The sequence below is a fragment of the Talpa occidentalis genome, unplaced genomic scaffold, assembly GCF_014898055.3.
Source record: "Talpa occidentalis isolate TD23 unplaced genomic scaffold, MPIMG_talOcc4v2.1 talOcc4.17, whole genome shotgun sequence".
NCBI classification, from domain to species: domain Eukaryota; kingdom Metazoa; phylum Chordata; class Mammalia; order Eulipotyphla; family Talpidae; genus Talpa; species Talpa occidentalis.
Window position 1 is genome coordinate 42531633 of NW_023601754.1, and position 16523 is coordinate 42548155.

Sequence of the window (16523 nt, forward strand, 5' to 3'; positions counted from 1 at the left end):
ACTCAGCAGAGGGAGATCAGGGTTAAGGTGACCCCTGGGCCTCTCCTCATGGCCATGATACTAGAAAGACCCTGAGGTTCAGTCAGGGCCTGAATGAAGGACCCCGAGATCCCCACATAGAAGCCCTCACTCCTATAAATCCCTGCCCAACCGCTGTCCCAGGAACCCATACCCAGGGACCCAGGGACCCACGCCTCTATGGTACTGGCCTCCTGGGCAGGTGATGGCAGCACTGAGTTACCAGCCAGGGCTCAGCCACAAAGGCTACAGGGGTACAGGCCAGAGCCTGGGCTTTGACTGACACTGGACAGCATCCAAGGCCATTGGCCACCAGCCAAGGGGGTTGGGGGAGTTATAAAAGGATGTTCAGTGTCCCTAGGCAGGGACAGGGGGAAAAGCTGACCTTGGCAGGTGCTCGTCCCCAGGGACCACCTAGGAGCCTCTGAAGGAGACAAGTGATGACAGACGCCATTCACTGGACAGTTGCCCTGTACAAGCTCCAGTCGGTTAATAGTGAATGACTGAGGGCCATTCACAGACAGCAGGAGCCTGGGGTCACTGTTTACCCTGTTTACTGAGCATCATCAAGTTCCAGGAGATACAGGCACTGAGTAAGAGTCACAGAGATGAAGACCTCCCATCCCATCAAATTCACCCCAAGAAAATATGCAGTCACTGCCCTGCTCCCTTCAGCCTAGGGCTTCTTTAGGCCCCCTGACCTTAGCCATTGTTTCAGATCCACTGTTCTGTGGGCATCTAGCTCCCAGTGCAGAATCTGGTCTGGGGTTGAGAAGAAACAGCATCATCATCTATATTGAGTCTGGAGTAAATGTCCTGCCGCAACAATCAGAGTCAGAGGTGGAATTTCTATCCTTCCATTCTCAAGTGGATCACACCTCCTGACACTGGATTTGAAGTCAGTAACCCTGTCCTGACATGTGGGTGTCATCCACTGGGAAATAAAGAAAAAGAATTGCCTTCTCAATCCCCACACTCCACCTACTAAAAGCCAAGTCCACATGGAACAAAGCTCAGATGCTCTTATCTACAAGAGAGAGGACAGAGTGGAGAGTGAGGAATGACAGATTCTCATCCCCTCAGAGACAGGCCCTGCATGCAGAGTCCTGAGAGGCTCTGGCAACTGTGTTCTGCCTCCCCAGGGCTGGCACTGTGTCCATCCTCTGCCCCACAGAACCCTGGGAGCCCCTGTCCTGGTGATTGCAGAGCTGCTGGGCTGTGGGGGTGTCAGGCTGCCCTGACCCTGCTTTGGGGCATGTGCTTTGGGAGTTTGGGGTCACTTGTAACCTGCTCACTCAACAACAGAGACCTTTCTTCTCTCTCTGCTCTTCCCTCTCCTGCCCTTCATCTCTCCTCCCTCAGGTGGCGCTGCCACTGCTCTGTACAGCTAGCTTCCTGTTGTTGTCCTCAGACACTGCCCTTAACTGGGGTCAGGTCCAAACTGCTGGAGCAGAGCCCTGTCTCTCTCCATCACAGACCATGCGGTTTCAGGGGAACATCCCTGCTCTCCTCTGACACATCTTCCCTTTGGGAGGTCAACATGAGCACAGGGTCACAGGTGTAGCATAGACCCCTAGATCTACTCTCTACATGACTCTTCCAGGAGTGAGGTCCGAGGTCAGGTGTGTAGTCATCAAACCTCACTGCATCAGTTCTAAAAAGACTAAAATATAGGAATGGAATTATAGCTAGAAAAAGATAAAAACTCCTGAAGGTCAGGAGCTCTCTCATAGTAATTTGTGGAAGTCTTTCTCTATTCTAGATATTGTTCCCTTATGAGTAAATGATTCACAAATCATCACTCCCAATCCTTGATATGCCTGTTCACTGTCTTGATTTTGTAGTTCTGCTCTTAAGATTCTGATGTCTTTATTTCCATTTACCTTCATTTCTTTGCAAGTGGAAATCCAGCTTCTCAAAATAATTTCAGTAGCAACTGTTCCCCAACAGTGGTTATGACCCTCTTGTGAGAACCGTTTGACCGGACACTCCCAGGTCCATCAGGGTCTCGGTTCTGGTCCATTGGTCTGTGTGTCTTGTCAGTGCACGTGGTGCTGACTGGTGCTCTCTGTGTAGCTTTTCAATCAGGTAGTCTAAGCTTTGCAATATTGTTGTTTCCTAAAACCATTGTTGGCTTCTTGGGGTTCCTTGAGATTGCACTAGGATGTCTCTAGCCAGTAAAATATGCCATTGACTTTTGGCACAGATTGTATAGAAACTGTGGAATTGTACTGGAGATGTCATGTTAACATATTCAGATTTCAAATCCATGGAATGGGTTGCTTTTCATCATTTGTCTTTCAATCTCCAGGAGCATTTTGCACATTTTAATGTGCATAGTTTTAGTTTTTTTTTAATTTAATTTTTATTTTTATATTCCCCATACAATTGCAACCCGGATTTTTACCCCAATCCCTCCTTCCCCGACCCCCAAGAGTGTCTCTGGTTCATAGTTGTTTGTTGATTTTGAGTTTTTTCTTTCTTATAGTTATTCTTTTTCCTGGTCCATATTTAGGTTTTCTAGATTCCTGTTATGAGTGAGACCATCCGGTATTTTTCTTTTTCTTTCTGCCTTATTTCGCTGAGCATGATCCCTTCCAGCTCCATCCATGTTGCTGCAAATGGCATGTGTTTATCTTTTTTGAATGCTGAGTAGTATTCCATTGTGTATATGTACCACATCTTCTTGATCCAGCCATCTATTTTTGGGCATTTGGGTTGTTTCCAAAGCTTAGCTATTGTAAACAGTGCTGCTATAAACATAGGGGTGCAGGTGCTTTTTGGAATTAAAGTTTCTGTGTCCTTCAGGTATATACCTAGGAGTGGAATTCCTGGATCATATGGAAGCTCTATCTTTAGTAGGTTGAGGAATCTCCACACAGCTTTCCACAGTGGTTGGACCAGTTTGCACTCCCACCAGCAGTGCAGGAGAGTTCCTTTCTCTCCACATCCTCGCTAACATTTGTTGTTGCTAGTTTTTTTAATATGTGCCTTAATGTGCACAGTTTTGCATCCTTAATTAAGTATACTCATAAATCTTTATACCTCTTGGTGTTACAATAATATTGTATTTATAACTGGCTTCTCAGATAGCTCATTATCATTGTATAGAATGAAAGCTGCTTTTATGTATTTAGTTTCCTAAAACCTTGTTGAAATGAGTAGTTTAAAATGTATTGGTAGAATATCTAAGGTATTCAACATGTAGGTCAAGGTCATGCTACCACAAGAAAGAACATTCTAGGTCTCCTTTCCATTGGCCTAGGTTCTCTTTCTCATACTTTCATTATATTTCTTGTACCTTAGGAAGGAACTGGCCACAACTTCCTGTGCTATGTTCAAGTGAAGGGATTAAAGAGCCTCCTGCACTTAGTGCTGATATGAAAATAAAGCTCTTGCCCTTTCTCCATTGAGTGAGACATTTCTTGTGGGCTTTTCTTCTGAGTATTTTATCACTTGCAGTAGTTTCCTTCTATTCCTTTTGTGCCAGTCTTGTAATTCAAACTCTAACCGTAATTCTGAGGATATCTCCCTCTTGATAATATTTAAGCCACACACTTGGAAATTACAGTTCTCTTCAAAATATACAGTCTTTAAAATTGGTACCTTTGCAGGTACTTAGGTCATGAGGACTGTGTTGGGGCAATTATATTGCCCGTGGAACCTTTTAACAAAAACTATATATATGCCTTCCTGTCATGAATATCTCCTTTGCTCAATAAGGACAGGGAACAGCGTTGACACCTTCCTCCACCTGGAGCCTATATGCGGAGGGGGTGCTTGTTGTATTAGACCCATGAAGCTCTAAGACAAGGTCACATGAACACCCAATCTATCAGGATCTCTGTTCCTGGGCAATTAATTGCCACTGAGCAGGTGATGGGACATGTGAGGAGAGCAGCCTGTGCTGATACTAACAAGAGATCCAGGGGGCCTGCTAAATTTCTATTCACTTAGTTGGGTAGAGTTCAGTGGTTGTGGGGTGTATGTGGCGCTTTCTGCTCTAGTCACCAACAATGTCACTTCACCTGTTGCACACTTAGGTCACTGTAATCTCATGGAGATATGACAGACTCATTGTGACCTGTGAATGGCTGATCCCTAAGTAAGGAGGGTGGCCCCATGCCAGGTCCCCTCTCAGTTTGACACTTGCTCTGTTTCTCCACAGAACCAGAAACACCATTCTCTGTCCAAGAAAACAAAATCACAGTCCGAGAAAACGAAAACGTTGGCATAATTTGTCTGACAAATGAACCAGATCATGCTATCCACTGGGTTTTCAATGGCCAGAAACTGAAGCAAAAAGACAAAAGGATGGTGTCCCAGCACCAGGCAGTCATCAACTTAAGCAACATCATCAGGGAGTATGCTGGGCAATACCAGTGCAAGTACAGGAAATTATCAAGTTCAGGAAGAAGTACACCCCTCAGACTTGAGGTGCTCTAGAATGGCCCTTCTTCTCTCATATCATTCATTAAATTCTAAATCAAAAAAATTTTAGCCAAAAATAAGTATCCTGAGCTCTTGTGAACAGCTCCTCTGTTACCTGAGCTCTTGTGAAAACTTAATGTTGGGGATGGAAAGCCCTAGAAGACTTGTATTGAGTCAATAAAGCACAAACATGCAACTGACACTGTCCTTGTGCAGTGACTGTCACAGTCCAACAGAGGGTGCCTCCTCTGGTCTTAGTTGTGCCATCTCCATAGAGGAGGGAACATTCCTGTCCCTCAGAGGACAGGCCCAGGTCATGTGACAGTGGTGGGGGCACATGAGAAACTGTCAGCGTCACAGCTCTGTCCCTCCTCCAGGGATGTGGAAGTGTCTGGACATGATGAGGACCCCAGAATAGATAGGCCCCATGTGCAGGAAAATACGACAAACATGCACTTTACAAAATTCTATACTCTTGCTGAGATAGGGGGGGAAGAGGGTTTGGAGAATCCAGGTTTTAGGATGAAACCATGGAACGAAGTGCACCCCCTCAGGGAAGGGAGAGGCTCTAGGAAAGGCCCAGTCACATCTCCAGACACCAGCCCTCCTCACACACCTGCATGGCATTTTTCACAGGGACCTGCCCAGTTTCTCCTCCTTCCAAATCCAGACCCTAATGACGAGGATGTTATTGTCTTCTGGTCCCGGGGGAACAATATCACAGGCAACTTTAAGCTACTTCTTTTAGGATTAAAGAAGAGGAGAGTCACGAGGCCTTCAGCTTCTGCTGTTTCGGTGCCTTTAGCTCAAAATACTCCTTATGCTGAGCTGAGAAGGATGGCGGGTTCTGCCCTTTCACCACATCCAAATTCCTCATCTGAGATTTCACCTGAAGACAAGACACACACACATGCCCTCGGGGGGTCTCCAGGGTCAGGGCAGCACCAGGCAGGCCCCAGGAGCAGAGCAAGGGAGGGAAGACCTGGGAGGTGGCCCCGGGGCAGGCAGCTCAGAGCAGCTGTGGAGCTGCAGGGGGCTGGGGCAGGGCAAATGGGGAGATTGTGGTGTGTCCAGGGGCCTCTGCATGGTCTATGGGGACTCCTCTGTTACAGCTTCTCCCAGTTCAGGTTTCAGGTGGCTGAGTTGTTGCTGTGAAATTGTCGTTTTTTATGTCTCTTGAATGTTAATCCCTGGTCTGTCATGTTATATGCAAATATTTTCTGCCTTGCACTAGAATGTGTTTTGAAAAGACTTAATATTTTCTTTCTCTGTACAAAAGCTTTGAATTTAAGGACATCCCAACTATCTCCTTGTCCTTTACTTCCCATGTCTACTAAGGTATCAGCATTATTAATATCATGAAACCCATCAGCAAAGTTTTTTTCTTAGCATTTTATTTCTGAAGACCCTAGATCTGAATCCTTAAAAAAATCTGATTTTTTTTCTGTATGTCATAGAGAATGATCTGATTTAACTCTTTTACGTATGGATTTCCAGTTTTCCCGGCACTTCTGTTCAAAAGACTCCAGATCCCCACTGTAAGCTCATGGCTCCTTTATTATAAATGAAGTGCTGCAAATGCCTGGTTAAATTCTGGGGTTTGGATTATGTTCCACTGATCCCCGTGTCTTTTTCTCCTCATACTATATTGTTATAATTACTGTCGTTTTATGTTATATTTAAAGGCAGGGAACATGGTGCTTAATCAATCAAAAAGTCATTTTCTTTACAAAAAGGCAATTTCAAGCACATTCATGGAAGCATCAGAAACAAGCCAGAAGCAATGCACACTCTCCCACATGATCATTTCTGTGCTGTCTCTTGTCCCATTTGGGTGTGATATGAAATGCTCCCCATTCAGAAGCAGAGTAAATAATTAAATAATTTTTTTAATAAAAATAAAATTCACAACTCCGTATGATCACATAATCATCATAATATAAACACTCGGACTTTTTTTTTAAGATTTATTTATTCATACAAGAACTGGGGCACAGGCCAGAGGCATGGGAGGGTGAGAGGATTCGCCAGAGAGAGCCGGAAGCAGAACAGGCAGATGGACCGAAGACTGCTGAGGGGAGCAGCAGGCGAGGCAGGAGAGGTCTGCCACACCATGTGGGCATCTCCCTGGCCGGCCGGGAATTGAAACCGTGCTGAAGAGGCTGCAGACAGCTTCACAGCGCAGCTCTCAACCCGCTGTGCCACCGGGGAGGCCCCTCAGACTTATTTTTCTTGTAACTGAATGTTTAGTCTTTTACCAACCTGTCCACATCTCATGCTCTTCCCACATGATAGCTGAGAGGTCAGTACCCAATTTACACTAAAAACTAATAAATCACTTTATAACATCATATCCATGTCAGGGGCACAGTAATACACTGGGGAGCTTGTGGACAAATCCTCATCACCAGCAAAAGTCTAACTTCCGGGGCCTCCCTGGTGGCTCAGGTGGTTGAGCGCTGCACCGTGAAGCTGTCTGCAGCCTCTGCAGTGCGGGTGCAATCCCAACTGGACAGCGAGAATCCCACATGGCGAGCAGACCTCTCCTGTCTCGCCCACTATTCCCCTCAGCAGTGTATTTTCGTCAGTCTGTCTGTTCTGTTCCCCACTCTGTCTCCGGTGAATCCTCTCACCCTCCAACACATCATCTGGCCTATACCCTGATTCTTGTATAAAAATAAATAAATCTTTTTTTAAAAAGTCTAACTTCCATCCACCACTCATAGAGACCCTTTCACCCTTTCCACCCACCCTCTCCAGGCTCCTGCCCTTAGGGAAACATCCAATCTGCTCAGGGATGAACTCTGTTATCCTTGTTCATTTGATTTCTATCCTCCTCAACAATGAAAATTTTATGGTATTTGCCTTATTCGTTCTGACACATTTCACTTAGCGTAACTCCCTCTGGGCCACCCTGGTGACCCAAATGCAACATTCTTTGTAAATCCTATCAACAGGGATGACCAACTTGGCAGGTGGAGGCAGGCTCTATGGCCCGCCCTCAGGAGTATTTTCTATCTTTATTCTTTTGACTATGTGTGGGACTTGTTCTGGATCTTTGAGTGAGATAATCTCTTGCCTCCTTTTTTTGAAACCCCCTTGGGTCCTTGGAATTACTCCTATTGCCATAAAGTGTTCCTGTTCATTCTGGCAAAACCTGACAATTACATTTAAAGTATTTTTGAATAACTGGAAGGTCCAAAATCTTTCCAAATTGAAAAGTAACATTCAGTCAGGTCTAGTAAAATTACTCTTCTGACTTTCTGCCATAATCTATGCCCTCAGAGAAGAAGAAATACTTTTCACTTTGCAAAATCAGAAATGCATCGGAACATGGTTCGGAACATCCCTTTATCATCTCCTACATCTCAAATATTCTCTCATCTCAACCATCTTGCTTTGAAATCCAGCCTCAGGGAGGTGTTTTTAGGAGAAATGAAAGATGCCAAAACTCTTCTTTAGTTTTCCTCATGAGCAGCTGCTGTGGGATAGTGGCCAGGAGGGTGTCCCTTCTTCCTGGTGACCTAGACACAGGTCCCATGTTGGGGCACAAATGCTCCGGGGGGCTCTCCCTTACTTGCCCAGGACGGGTCTGGGGCTTTGTGGGGTTACCTGTCACAGGACCTGGGTGCTCTTAGGTGACCCCTGAGATCTTGCACTTCCCCAGCCCCTTGTAAACTAACGAGAAACACAGATCTCAGGGCGGACAGGTATGCTCATATGTGGACTCCCTGAGCACGTCACGCACGTCCATGCCATATTCACCCCGTGGGGTGCTGCCAACACTGAGGACTACCTTTGCATTTATCACTTAATAATATTAATTCCTAAAACCTAAATGTTTCAGATATTGTCCAAAATTAACTCCAAGATTTTTTAGTCAACTAATCTGTGATAATTTTTGACATGTAAAAGTATGTAATTTTGTTTGTTTGTTTAATTGACATAGGCAATATGGATATAACACAGACATCTCACCTTATCTTACTGAGTTTTCTAATAAAATTAGTCCATGGCATTTATGGTTTAACATTTGTTAACATGAAAACACCTCACAGTAATGACAGACTCGGTCTCAGGAAGCTTTTGTGGGTAACAAGAGAGACAACAGGCCCCAAGTGGAGCAATGGTGCTGATCCTTGTCACCACTTCAAAGCTTAACACTTAGTGCAGTTTCCATCCTCCCAGCATCGATATCTTAACTCCCCAGTCTGGGGTTTCCTGCTCAGGTGCACCACCCTGATAAACCCCAAAAAAGCATAATTACTGTGGAACAAATGCTTAAAAGATCTAATGGGGTCAGAACAGCTAGGTGAAGTGAACAGCTTAGGTTGTTAGTCTCTCAAACATTTTAGATAACTCACAACATTAGAGTTTGATGGTTAAATTAATTAGTGGAAATCCATTGATTATTTACAGGTTTTCTAAATCATATAAACTAAAGAACCAGTAATTAGTCTGAGCTTCTAATTACAGAGAAGGCAAAGATATTTGGCCTAATAATAATCATGTCTTGGGCCACCATGAAAACCTAAACTATGAGGAAGCAGACGTATCTCTCTAGAATTTACAAAGTGCATCACAAATTGGCAAAATCAAGAATGCTGGTTTGGCATAGTTCACACTTGCTGACTTCTTAATTCTTCCTATGAGTTAAGGTGTCTAAAAATTAAGAATTTCAAATAATACACAATTAAAATGACTAAAAGTAGTAAAGAATTCAACTTACTGTCCAAGAAGAAAGGATAATATTGTTTCAAAAAATAGTACAAGTGCTTAAGTAGTGTTTATGTTAAAATGAGAAAAACGCTTTACCTGGCGTAATTGAACTGGACAAGTGGAACTGTGATTTTAAGGGTTTTCAAAATAATCTGAATTTGTGACTCACTGTATATATTATGTCTGTGATATGCAAAACGATCAAATCATGGAAAGAATTAAGAAATTAGCAGTTATGGGCCTCTCCAGTGGCACAGCAGGTTGAGTGCAGTGCTGTGAAGCTGTCCGCAGCCTCTGCAGTATGGGTTCGATTCCCGGCCAGCCAGGTAGATTCCCACATGGTGTGGCAGACCTCTCCTGTCTTGCCCACTGCTCCCTTCAGCAGTGTATTTCATCAGTCTGCCTGTTCTGCTCCCCGCTCTGTCTCTGGTGAATCCTCTTACACCTCGGGCCCCCACACCTCTGGCATGTACCCCAGCTCTTGTATGCAGACATAAATAAATCTTTAAAAAAGATTATCACAGAAATAGCCTGAACAAATAGCCTGGTCAAAATAGTACCTTTAATAAATCTCATCAGTCTTCAACTACCATGATTAACATGTTTCTGGCATTTACCAAACAGAAGTGGGCAAATACCTCAGAATACACATTTATCAAAAAATGAACAGGAGAAGTAATTCCAGAATTTATAGAAAAATAGATTTCGAATAGTGAACAAATATTCATAATTCATTTCCAGGGCTTAATGAACTGATGACAATAAATATACCATTTATGTCTTTTTTGATATGCTGTTGTTGGTTAATATTTGCCTTTATCCAGATTTCAGTGAAGCTTGTTAAAGCCTCCATGACCTGCAGCAACTTGGTGTGACGACTGTGTGAACAGCCATGGAACACTCACTTTCCTTCCCTGCTGATTCACTCCCAAATTTGGGGACACTTTCTCTCATATTTCTTGGGACACAATCAGTAAGAATGGATGTTTTCTTAATAGGATGCAAGTCATGACATAAACACAGCACTATGCCTTGCTGCAATGTTCTATTTGAAAACAATGAGCATAAACCTGGGTATGAACAGACAGCTTGAAGGAACTACACTGAGTTAATAGAGTCAATAATGAAAATTTATCCTCATAAGTTACTGACAAGTATCCAGAAGGCCCACCCAACTGGGGAAGGCGGGTCACTTGCTACAAGTCCAGCACACCCAGGAGCAAAATCCTCTCACAACCACTCTTGTTCAGATTCCAAGTAGGACAAGTCCCCAGGGCTCCACTATGAACTATTACCATGCTGCGCCCTTCCCTCACCCCCTCCACCATCACTAACTAGTTGCTCTGTAACCACGACTCAGTACTGGCTCCTCCCCAAGTACAGGAACCACATCAGGCCTGTTCTCTGTGGGGACCCAGGGCCGAGCCCAGGGCTGACCCAAGAGGAATGTTCCAGGAGCTTCCTCATGACAATGAACATCAATGGACAGAAACACGCCTGATACGCTGGACCCCAGAGATCAGAGCCAGTGCGTGAGGTGCCTGGTCTCTGGCACCACTAATTCATGTGCTCAGGTGTCCACTGTCCTCCCCAGATTGGGGCCTGACCTTGCAGGACATTGAGGGTATGAGCTCTGGTGTGCACAGAGCTGAGTGTGAGCTCCTTGAGCTGCAGCAGTTGATCACCCCCTACACAACAATCAGAGTTGACAATATTACTCAATACAGACCCTCAAAGAAGGACAAGTCAAGTTCTGTGTCCTTGATCCCAACCCCACGTATACCACTTCATGAGGGCTGAGCCATCTCAACTGCAAAATAGCTACAATAAGTGTTCACAGCCCCAAGCATCTGGCTCTGTCCACAACACCCACCCGGGGGTCTCTGTGCATCTCCCTCTCTTGCACTAAACTGGGGAAGGCAGGGTGACCTCAGGTAAGTCGAATGTCACAAAACAGAGGCCCAGGACAGTCAGGAGGAACGTGGACACCGCTGGTGCCACAGCTGATCAAGTAGAACTGAAGTGACGAAGCTCTGCCTGAGTCCTGACCTGGGGACCATGTCCCCACTCCAAACATGTGCCTCCAGCCTCGCCTCCCAGGATACACACAATTCACCTTCACCTACAGGAGCTGCTGTTTTGTCTGATCACCACCACCCCAAGAGTCTGTCCCTGAGCTGTGTCCAGGCCAGAGCCCCATGGACATGGAGGAGGGTCCCTTGAGCAGCCCTCAATCCCTGAATAGTGTCTTTTTACACCCTCAAATATTTGGAGTTTGTTCAGGCTGAGAACAGACGCCACATGCCAGAGCAGTTGAGACCTTGAGAAAGTTCCCAGATTTTGATGCATTTGTGTGTCACAAATGGAAGTTTCCCTCTGATCTGAGGAACTTGAGTCTCTCTGTGGGGGTTCAGGTGGGGACACTGCAAGGATTCCCATGGCTGGGATGTCTCCTCTCTGGGACTCTGTCCCAATGCATTGGGGGAAAGTATGCTCCAAGGTCAATAGGATCAACATCACCTAATTGTGTGAGGTGTACTTTTGGGTCCAGCCCACACAAGCCCAGGCAAGGATATTAATTTAACAGGATGTGAAGATCCTCCCAATGCACAGTAAGGGGGGAAGGTCCCCAGCCTCACACAGGAGGTCACATCTGTCTGTTAATCCCATTATTTGGACAGCTCTGAAGCAGATGTTTAAGGTGTCAGAGGACATTAATTTTTAGAATTTCCAGAGCTGATTCTGATGGGGGAGAAAGAATGACATCACAGTGCTGAGGTGACCCCCAGGCTAAGGGAAAGAATGATGGAGGAGAGAATCCAGACCCAGAGATAGAGAGAGAGAGAAAGTGTGTGTGTGTGTGTGTGTGTGTGTGTGTAGAGTAAGGATCACAGCTGTAGAAGGCAGAAACTCAGCAGCCCTGGGACCTCACTGTAGACAGAAAGGGAAGAAAGGGCACAAGGGAGGCAGGATGGGGGGAGGGAAGCGGGTGGACCCTGGTTAAAGACCCCACCCCTGGACTATGTAACCCTAAAACCCTGTGCCCAGGAGGAGGATCAGCACAGAGGAGAAAGCACCTCCACCGCCTAGGCCACCCAGGAGGAGCTGTGCCCGTGTGCATTTCTGCAGAAGGAACTCTTTTCTCAGGGAGCAGGAAGCACTCTCCATGGAGGCCCATTCAGACCAGAAATACAGAGGGCGTGTGCCCTGGCAGGGCCTCCTGCTGGCAGGTAAGAGTGCAAGTACTGGAGGTGGGTGGGATGGGAACAGACACCCATTGGGATGGGCCATCTTCTGGGGAGACAAGAACACAGGACAGATGGCTTCCTTTTCCCAAGGGACAGGACATGGGATAGGATGGGGTTTGGGGCTCAGCAACATGATGTGAGGTGATGAGGGTGAGAAATCCAGAATAGGGCACATGGCCCATGTGATTGATCATGTTATTGAGGAAATGTTTCAAAGACTGAAGTCAACAATTTATTTCAGGAATACATTTCAGAAAAGATGTATCAGAGCACTGAACATTGACTACACTCAATACCCTCAGCACTTGATAATTAATGGTCAGAAGGAGGAGGCCCTGGGGAAACTGATTCATTCATCCACAGGGATTTGCAACAGGTCCTTCCCCTGGGGGACAACAAGATAGGACAAGTCCCTGACCTCAGAGAGCTCAGGGTCCATTTGGAGGAAGACAGACAATAGGATCTAGGTGTGCTGTCAGATGCTGACAAGTGTCCTGAAGGGCACAGAGCTGGGAAAGGTCACACAGTGAGGTCAGAGTGCCTCAGAGCAGGGGGTCAGGGACGCATCTCCCAAGGATGCCCTGAGGGTGAGCAGGGTCTGAGGGCAGGGAGGTGCTGAACCAGGCATACAACTGGAGAAGAGCATTTGGAAGTGAGGACAAAATTGTTCAGAGTTTCTAAAAGCTGTTCATACTGCTGAATATGAACAAATAAGATACACATGACACACCACAGGAGAGGATGTAGGAATGTGCCTTTCCATTCCAATAGATGGGTGCATATATTGACCGATTTCTCTCGCTTCTCTCCTAGTCTCACTCTACATCTTCTGGGTCCCTTCCACCGATGGCAGATTCATTTTTGAATCCAAGCAAATCCATGGTACCAAAAATACTCATGTGATAATCAGGATTCAAAATCAACAAAGGAATGTTACACGCTACAACTGGTTTAAAGGTGACAGTAGAAATGTGAATAATCAAATTGCATCATACATAGTAAAGTGGAGAAAAATGATCCCAGGGCAAGCCTACAACCCTCGACAGACAATATCCCCGGATGGTGCACTGAAGATCAAGAACGTCACCAAGGAGGACTCAGGATATTACACCATACAGACCATACTCACTAAATATAAAAAGGGCAAAGCATCTACCCATCTCTTCTTCTTAGGTAAGTGATTCCTCTCTTCCTCTAGGTGTGGGCCGTGAATCTACTGCACACACAAGGACCACAGGCCTGGGCAGTGCCCACATACCCCTCTGCAATTTGTCCTGTGTTGGGGTTTGAACATTTAGACCCACACATACAGGGAGACAAATTGGAGAATCAGGTACCTTTCTGGAATCTAGACCCTGCAGACACTCTGAGTAGAGGGAAGGACACATCTAGGGGAGTGCCTCAACAGAGGGAGATCATAGGACGTAATACCACTAATTGTCTTACTAATGTACAGATATCACATCCATTCAAAAAGAAAGGAATTTACCTTCTCAATCCCCACACTCCACCTGCAAACAGCCAGGACCACATGGAACAAAGCTCAGATGCTCTTAGCTACAGGAGAGAGGACGGAATAGAGAATGAGGAATGATGGATTCTCCTCCTCTCAGAGACAGGCCTGGGGGCAGAGTCCTGAGAGGCTCTGGCCTCTGTGTTCTGCCTCCCCTGGGCTGGGACCGTGTCCTTCTTTTGACCTCCTGCCCCACGGTGCAGGGCTGATGGGTGGTGGGGGTGTCAGGCTGCTCTGGCCCTGCTCTGGGGCAGTCCCAGGGTTTTGCGAGTTTGGGGTCACTTGTAACCTGCTTGCTCAACACCAGGGACCTGTCTTCTCTCTCTGCTCTTCCCTTTCCCGCCCTTCATCTCCCCTCCCTCAGGCAGTGCCGCCTCTGCTCTGCACAGCTTCCTGTTGTAGGCCTCAGACACTCCCCTCATACTGAGGCCAGGTCCAAACTGTTGGGCCAAAGACAGGCTCCGGCACCCGAGGAAAAGAGCCCTGTTCTCTCTCCATCACAGACCACGGGGATTCAGGGGAACATCCTTGCTCTCCTCTGACACATCTTTCCTTTGTGAGGCCAGTGTGGGCACAGGGCCACAGTGGGGTGCACAGACCCCTAGATCTACTCTCTACATGACTCTCCCAGGAGTGAGGACCAAGGATGGATCTGCAAGCCCCAAACCCCACTGCATCCCCTCCCCCTTCACTCCTGCCTCCTTTCTGCCAGGGCTTGAAGCTCCATTCTCCCCAGTGACCCTGAGACCTCTCCATGGTGGGGTTGCTTCCCTTGCCCTATCCTCTCTGACATCTGTATTTCACACTGGCTGCACCTCATGAGGACAACTTCATGTGGGTGCTCTAGATGCTGACCTCCCCCAGCCACTGTCCTTTCCCTCAAATGCTGCCCAATGGCAGGACTTGATCAAATCTAGTCGTGATTCCAAAGACAAAAGGCTAGAAGAAATCCCGTCACAGGCCGGGTGGGGTCTCCTCCCCATTCCTGACTGTCCACAGAGCTGCTGACAGGGACTCCGCTCTAAATGTACTAACTAGCACACTTAGTTTGAATGCATTTCATTCTTTTACAACAGACACCACTCACTCCCCCACATCCATTCTGTCCTCTTAACAGAGTGACATGTCTCTTTACCCAGGGAGTCCCTGACTTCATACCTACATTAGTTCTATTGACATAATGGATCCTAATAGGAATAAGATATTTCTTTCACGATAATATTTAATCCACAGACCTGGAAGTTAAAGTCCTTTTCAAAATGAGCAATCTTTCAAATTGATCCCTTTTCAGGGATCTAAGGTCACTGGTTATTTTGGGTCATTTTACTGAGTAGGGAATCATTGAACAAAACCTAGATGTCTTCCTCATTATAAAAATATCATTTGGTCAATGAGGAAGGTGATAATCTTAACATCCTCCATATTCCGTGGAGTCTAAATTTTGGGGTTTGAGGCTCACTGTATAAGTTACATGTGTTCTAGGCCAGGTGACATGAAAATGCATGGAAATAAATTTACCCTTCAAAAGCCAATGGAACATGAGAAGAGTTTCCTGGCACTGATAACGCAAGATGTTTACAGAGACTGACTAGGTGTCTTCCTGCACAAATTTGGGGCTAGCATGGTGGATGTGGGGGTGCATACTGCAGCTTTCTCCTTATAGTCGCCTAAACAAATTCACTCTGCTGTTCCAGTGGTCACAGGCAGCATGTGGAATCATGACAGGCTCTTTGTGACCTGTGAGTGGTAATCCCTAAGGAGGAAGGGTGGTCCAAATCCCACGCCCCATCTCAGTTTGTCACCTGCTCTATTTCTCCACAGACCCACTGACATCCATCGCTGTCCAAGAACGCCAAACAAAAGTCCGTGCATATGACACTGTGGCCATAATATGTCTGAGAAGTCAACAGGGTGACACTATGCACTGGCTTATCAATGACCAGAAACTGAGACTCAAAGACAACATGGTGCTATCCCAGGATCAGACTTTACTCACCATAAAGTCCATCAAGAGGGAGAATGCTGGGCAGTATCACTGCATGTACTTGAACACATCAAGGAGCAGAACAAGCGAACGCCTCATACTTGAAGTGGTCTAGTATGACCATTTTCCCCCCATAGGAGTCATTAAATCCTAAATCAAAATTTTCTGATCTGAAAAGCAGTTTCTTGAGCTCTTATGAAAACTCAGTGAAGATATGGAAAGTCCTAGAAGATTTGTATTGAATAATAAAGCACAAACATGCAAACTGATCTTGTCCTTGTGGAATGAATGTCACAGGCCAGCAGAGGGCACCTCCCCTGGTCTCCGTTGTGCCATCCCAGAAGGAAGTGGACACCTTGTCCCTCAGAGAACAGGCGCAAGTTATGTCACAATAGTGGGGGCACATGAGAAGCTGTCACATCATAGCTCTCTCTCTCCTCCAGGGATGTGGGGGATGTCCTCACCTATTCCTGATGAGGACCCCAGAAATAGATAGACCAGGGCCATATGCATGAAAACACAACAGACATGCACTTTACAAAATGCTGTCTACTGATGCTTCTGGTCAGATATGGAATCTATGAGATCCCATGGGAGAAGTGTATGGAGA

At 46.0% G+C, this 16523-nt stretch overlaps 2 protein-coding genes across 3 annotated transcripts in view; one reads left to right on the forward strand and one right to left on the reverse strand.

Moving 5' to 3' along the window:
* The window catches only part of LYPD4 (LY6/PLAUR domain containing 4), a 112331-nt gene that overhangs the window by 55021 nt on the left and 40787 nt on the right, over positions 1–16523 (reverse strand). The window lies entirely within an intron of this gene.
* LOC119249364 (carcinoembryonic antigen-related cell adhesion molecule 21-like) lies at positions 12195–16173 on the forward strand. The gene is made up of 3 exons (XM_037516648.2): positions 12195–12398; positions 13230–13589; positions 15751–16173. Exons 1-3 carry the CDS (start codon positions 12335–12337, stop codon positions 16026–16028), a joined length of 702 nt encoding a protein of 233 aa, XP_037372545.1. The 5' UTR covers positions 12195–12334; the 3' UTR covers positions 16029–16173.

What these genes read in the sequence shown, in the direction of transcription:
- LOC119249364 (XM_037516648.2), top strand. Translation starts at nt 12,335, where the DNA reads ATGGAGGCCCATTCAGACCAGAAATACAGAGGGCGTGTGCCCTGGCAG. An exon ending in GCAGGGCCTCCTGCTGGCAG is followed by an intron (nt 12,399 to 13,229) that starts GTAAGAGTGCAA and finishes CTTCTCTCCTAG; the next exon opens with TCTCACTCTACATCTTCTGG. An exon ending in TACCCATCTCTTCTTCTTAG is followed by an intron (nt 13,590 to 15,750) that starts GTAAGTGATTCC and finishes ATTTCTCCACAG; the next exon opens with ACCCACTGACATCCATCGCT.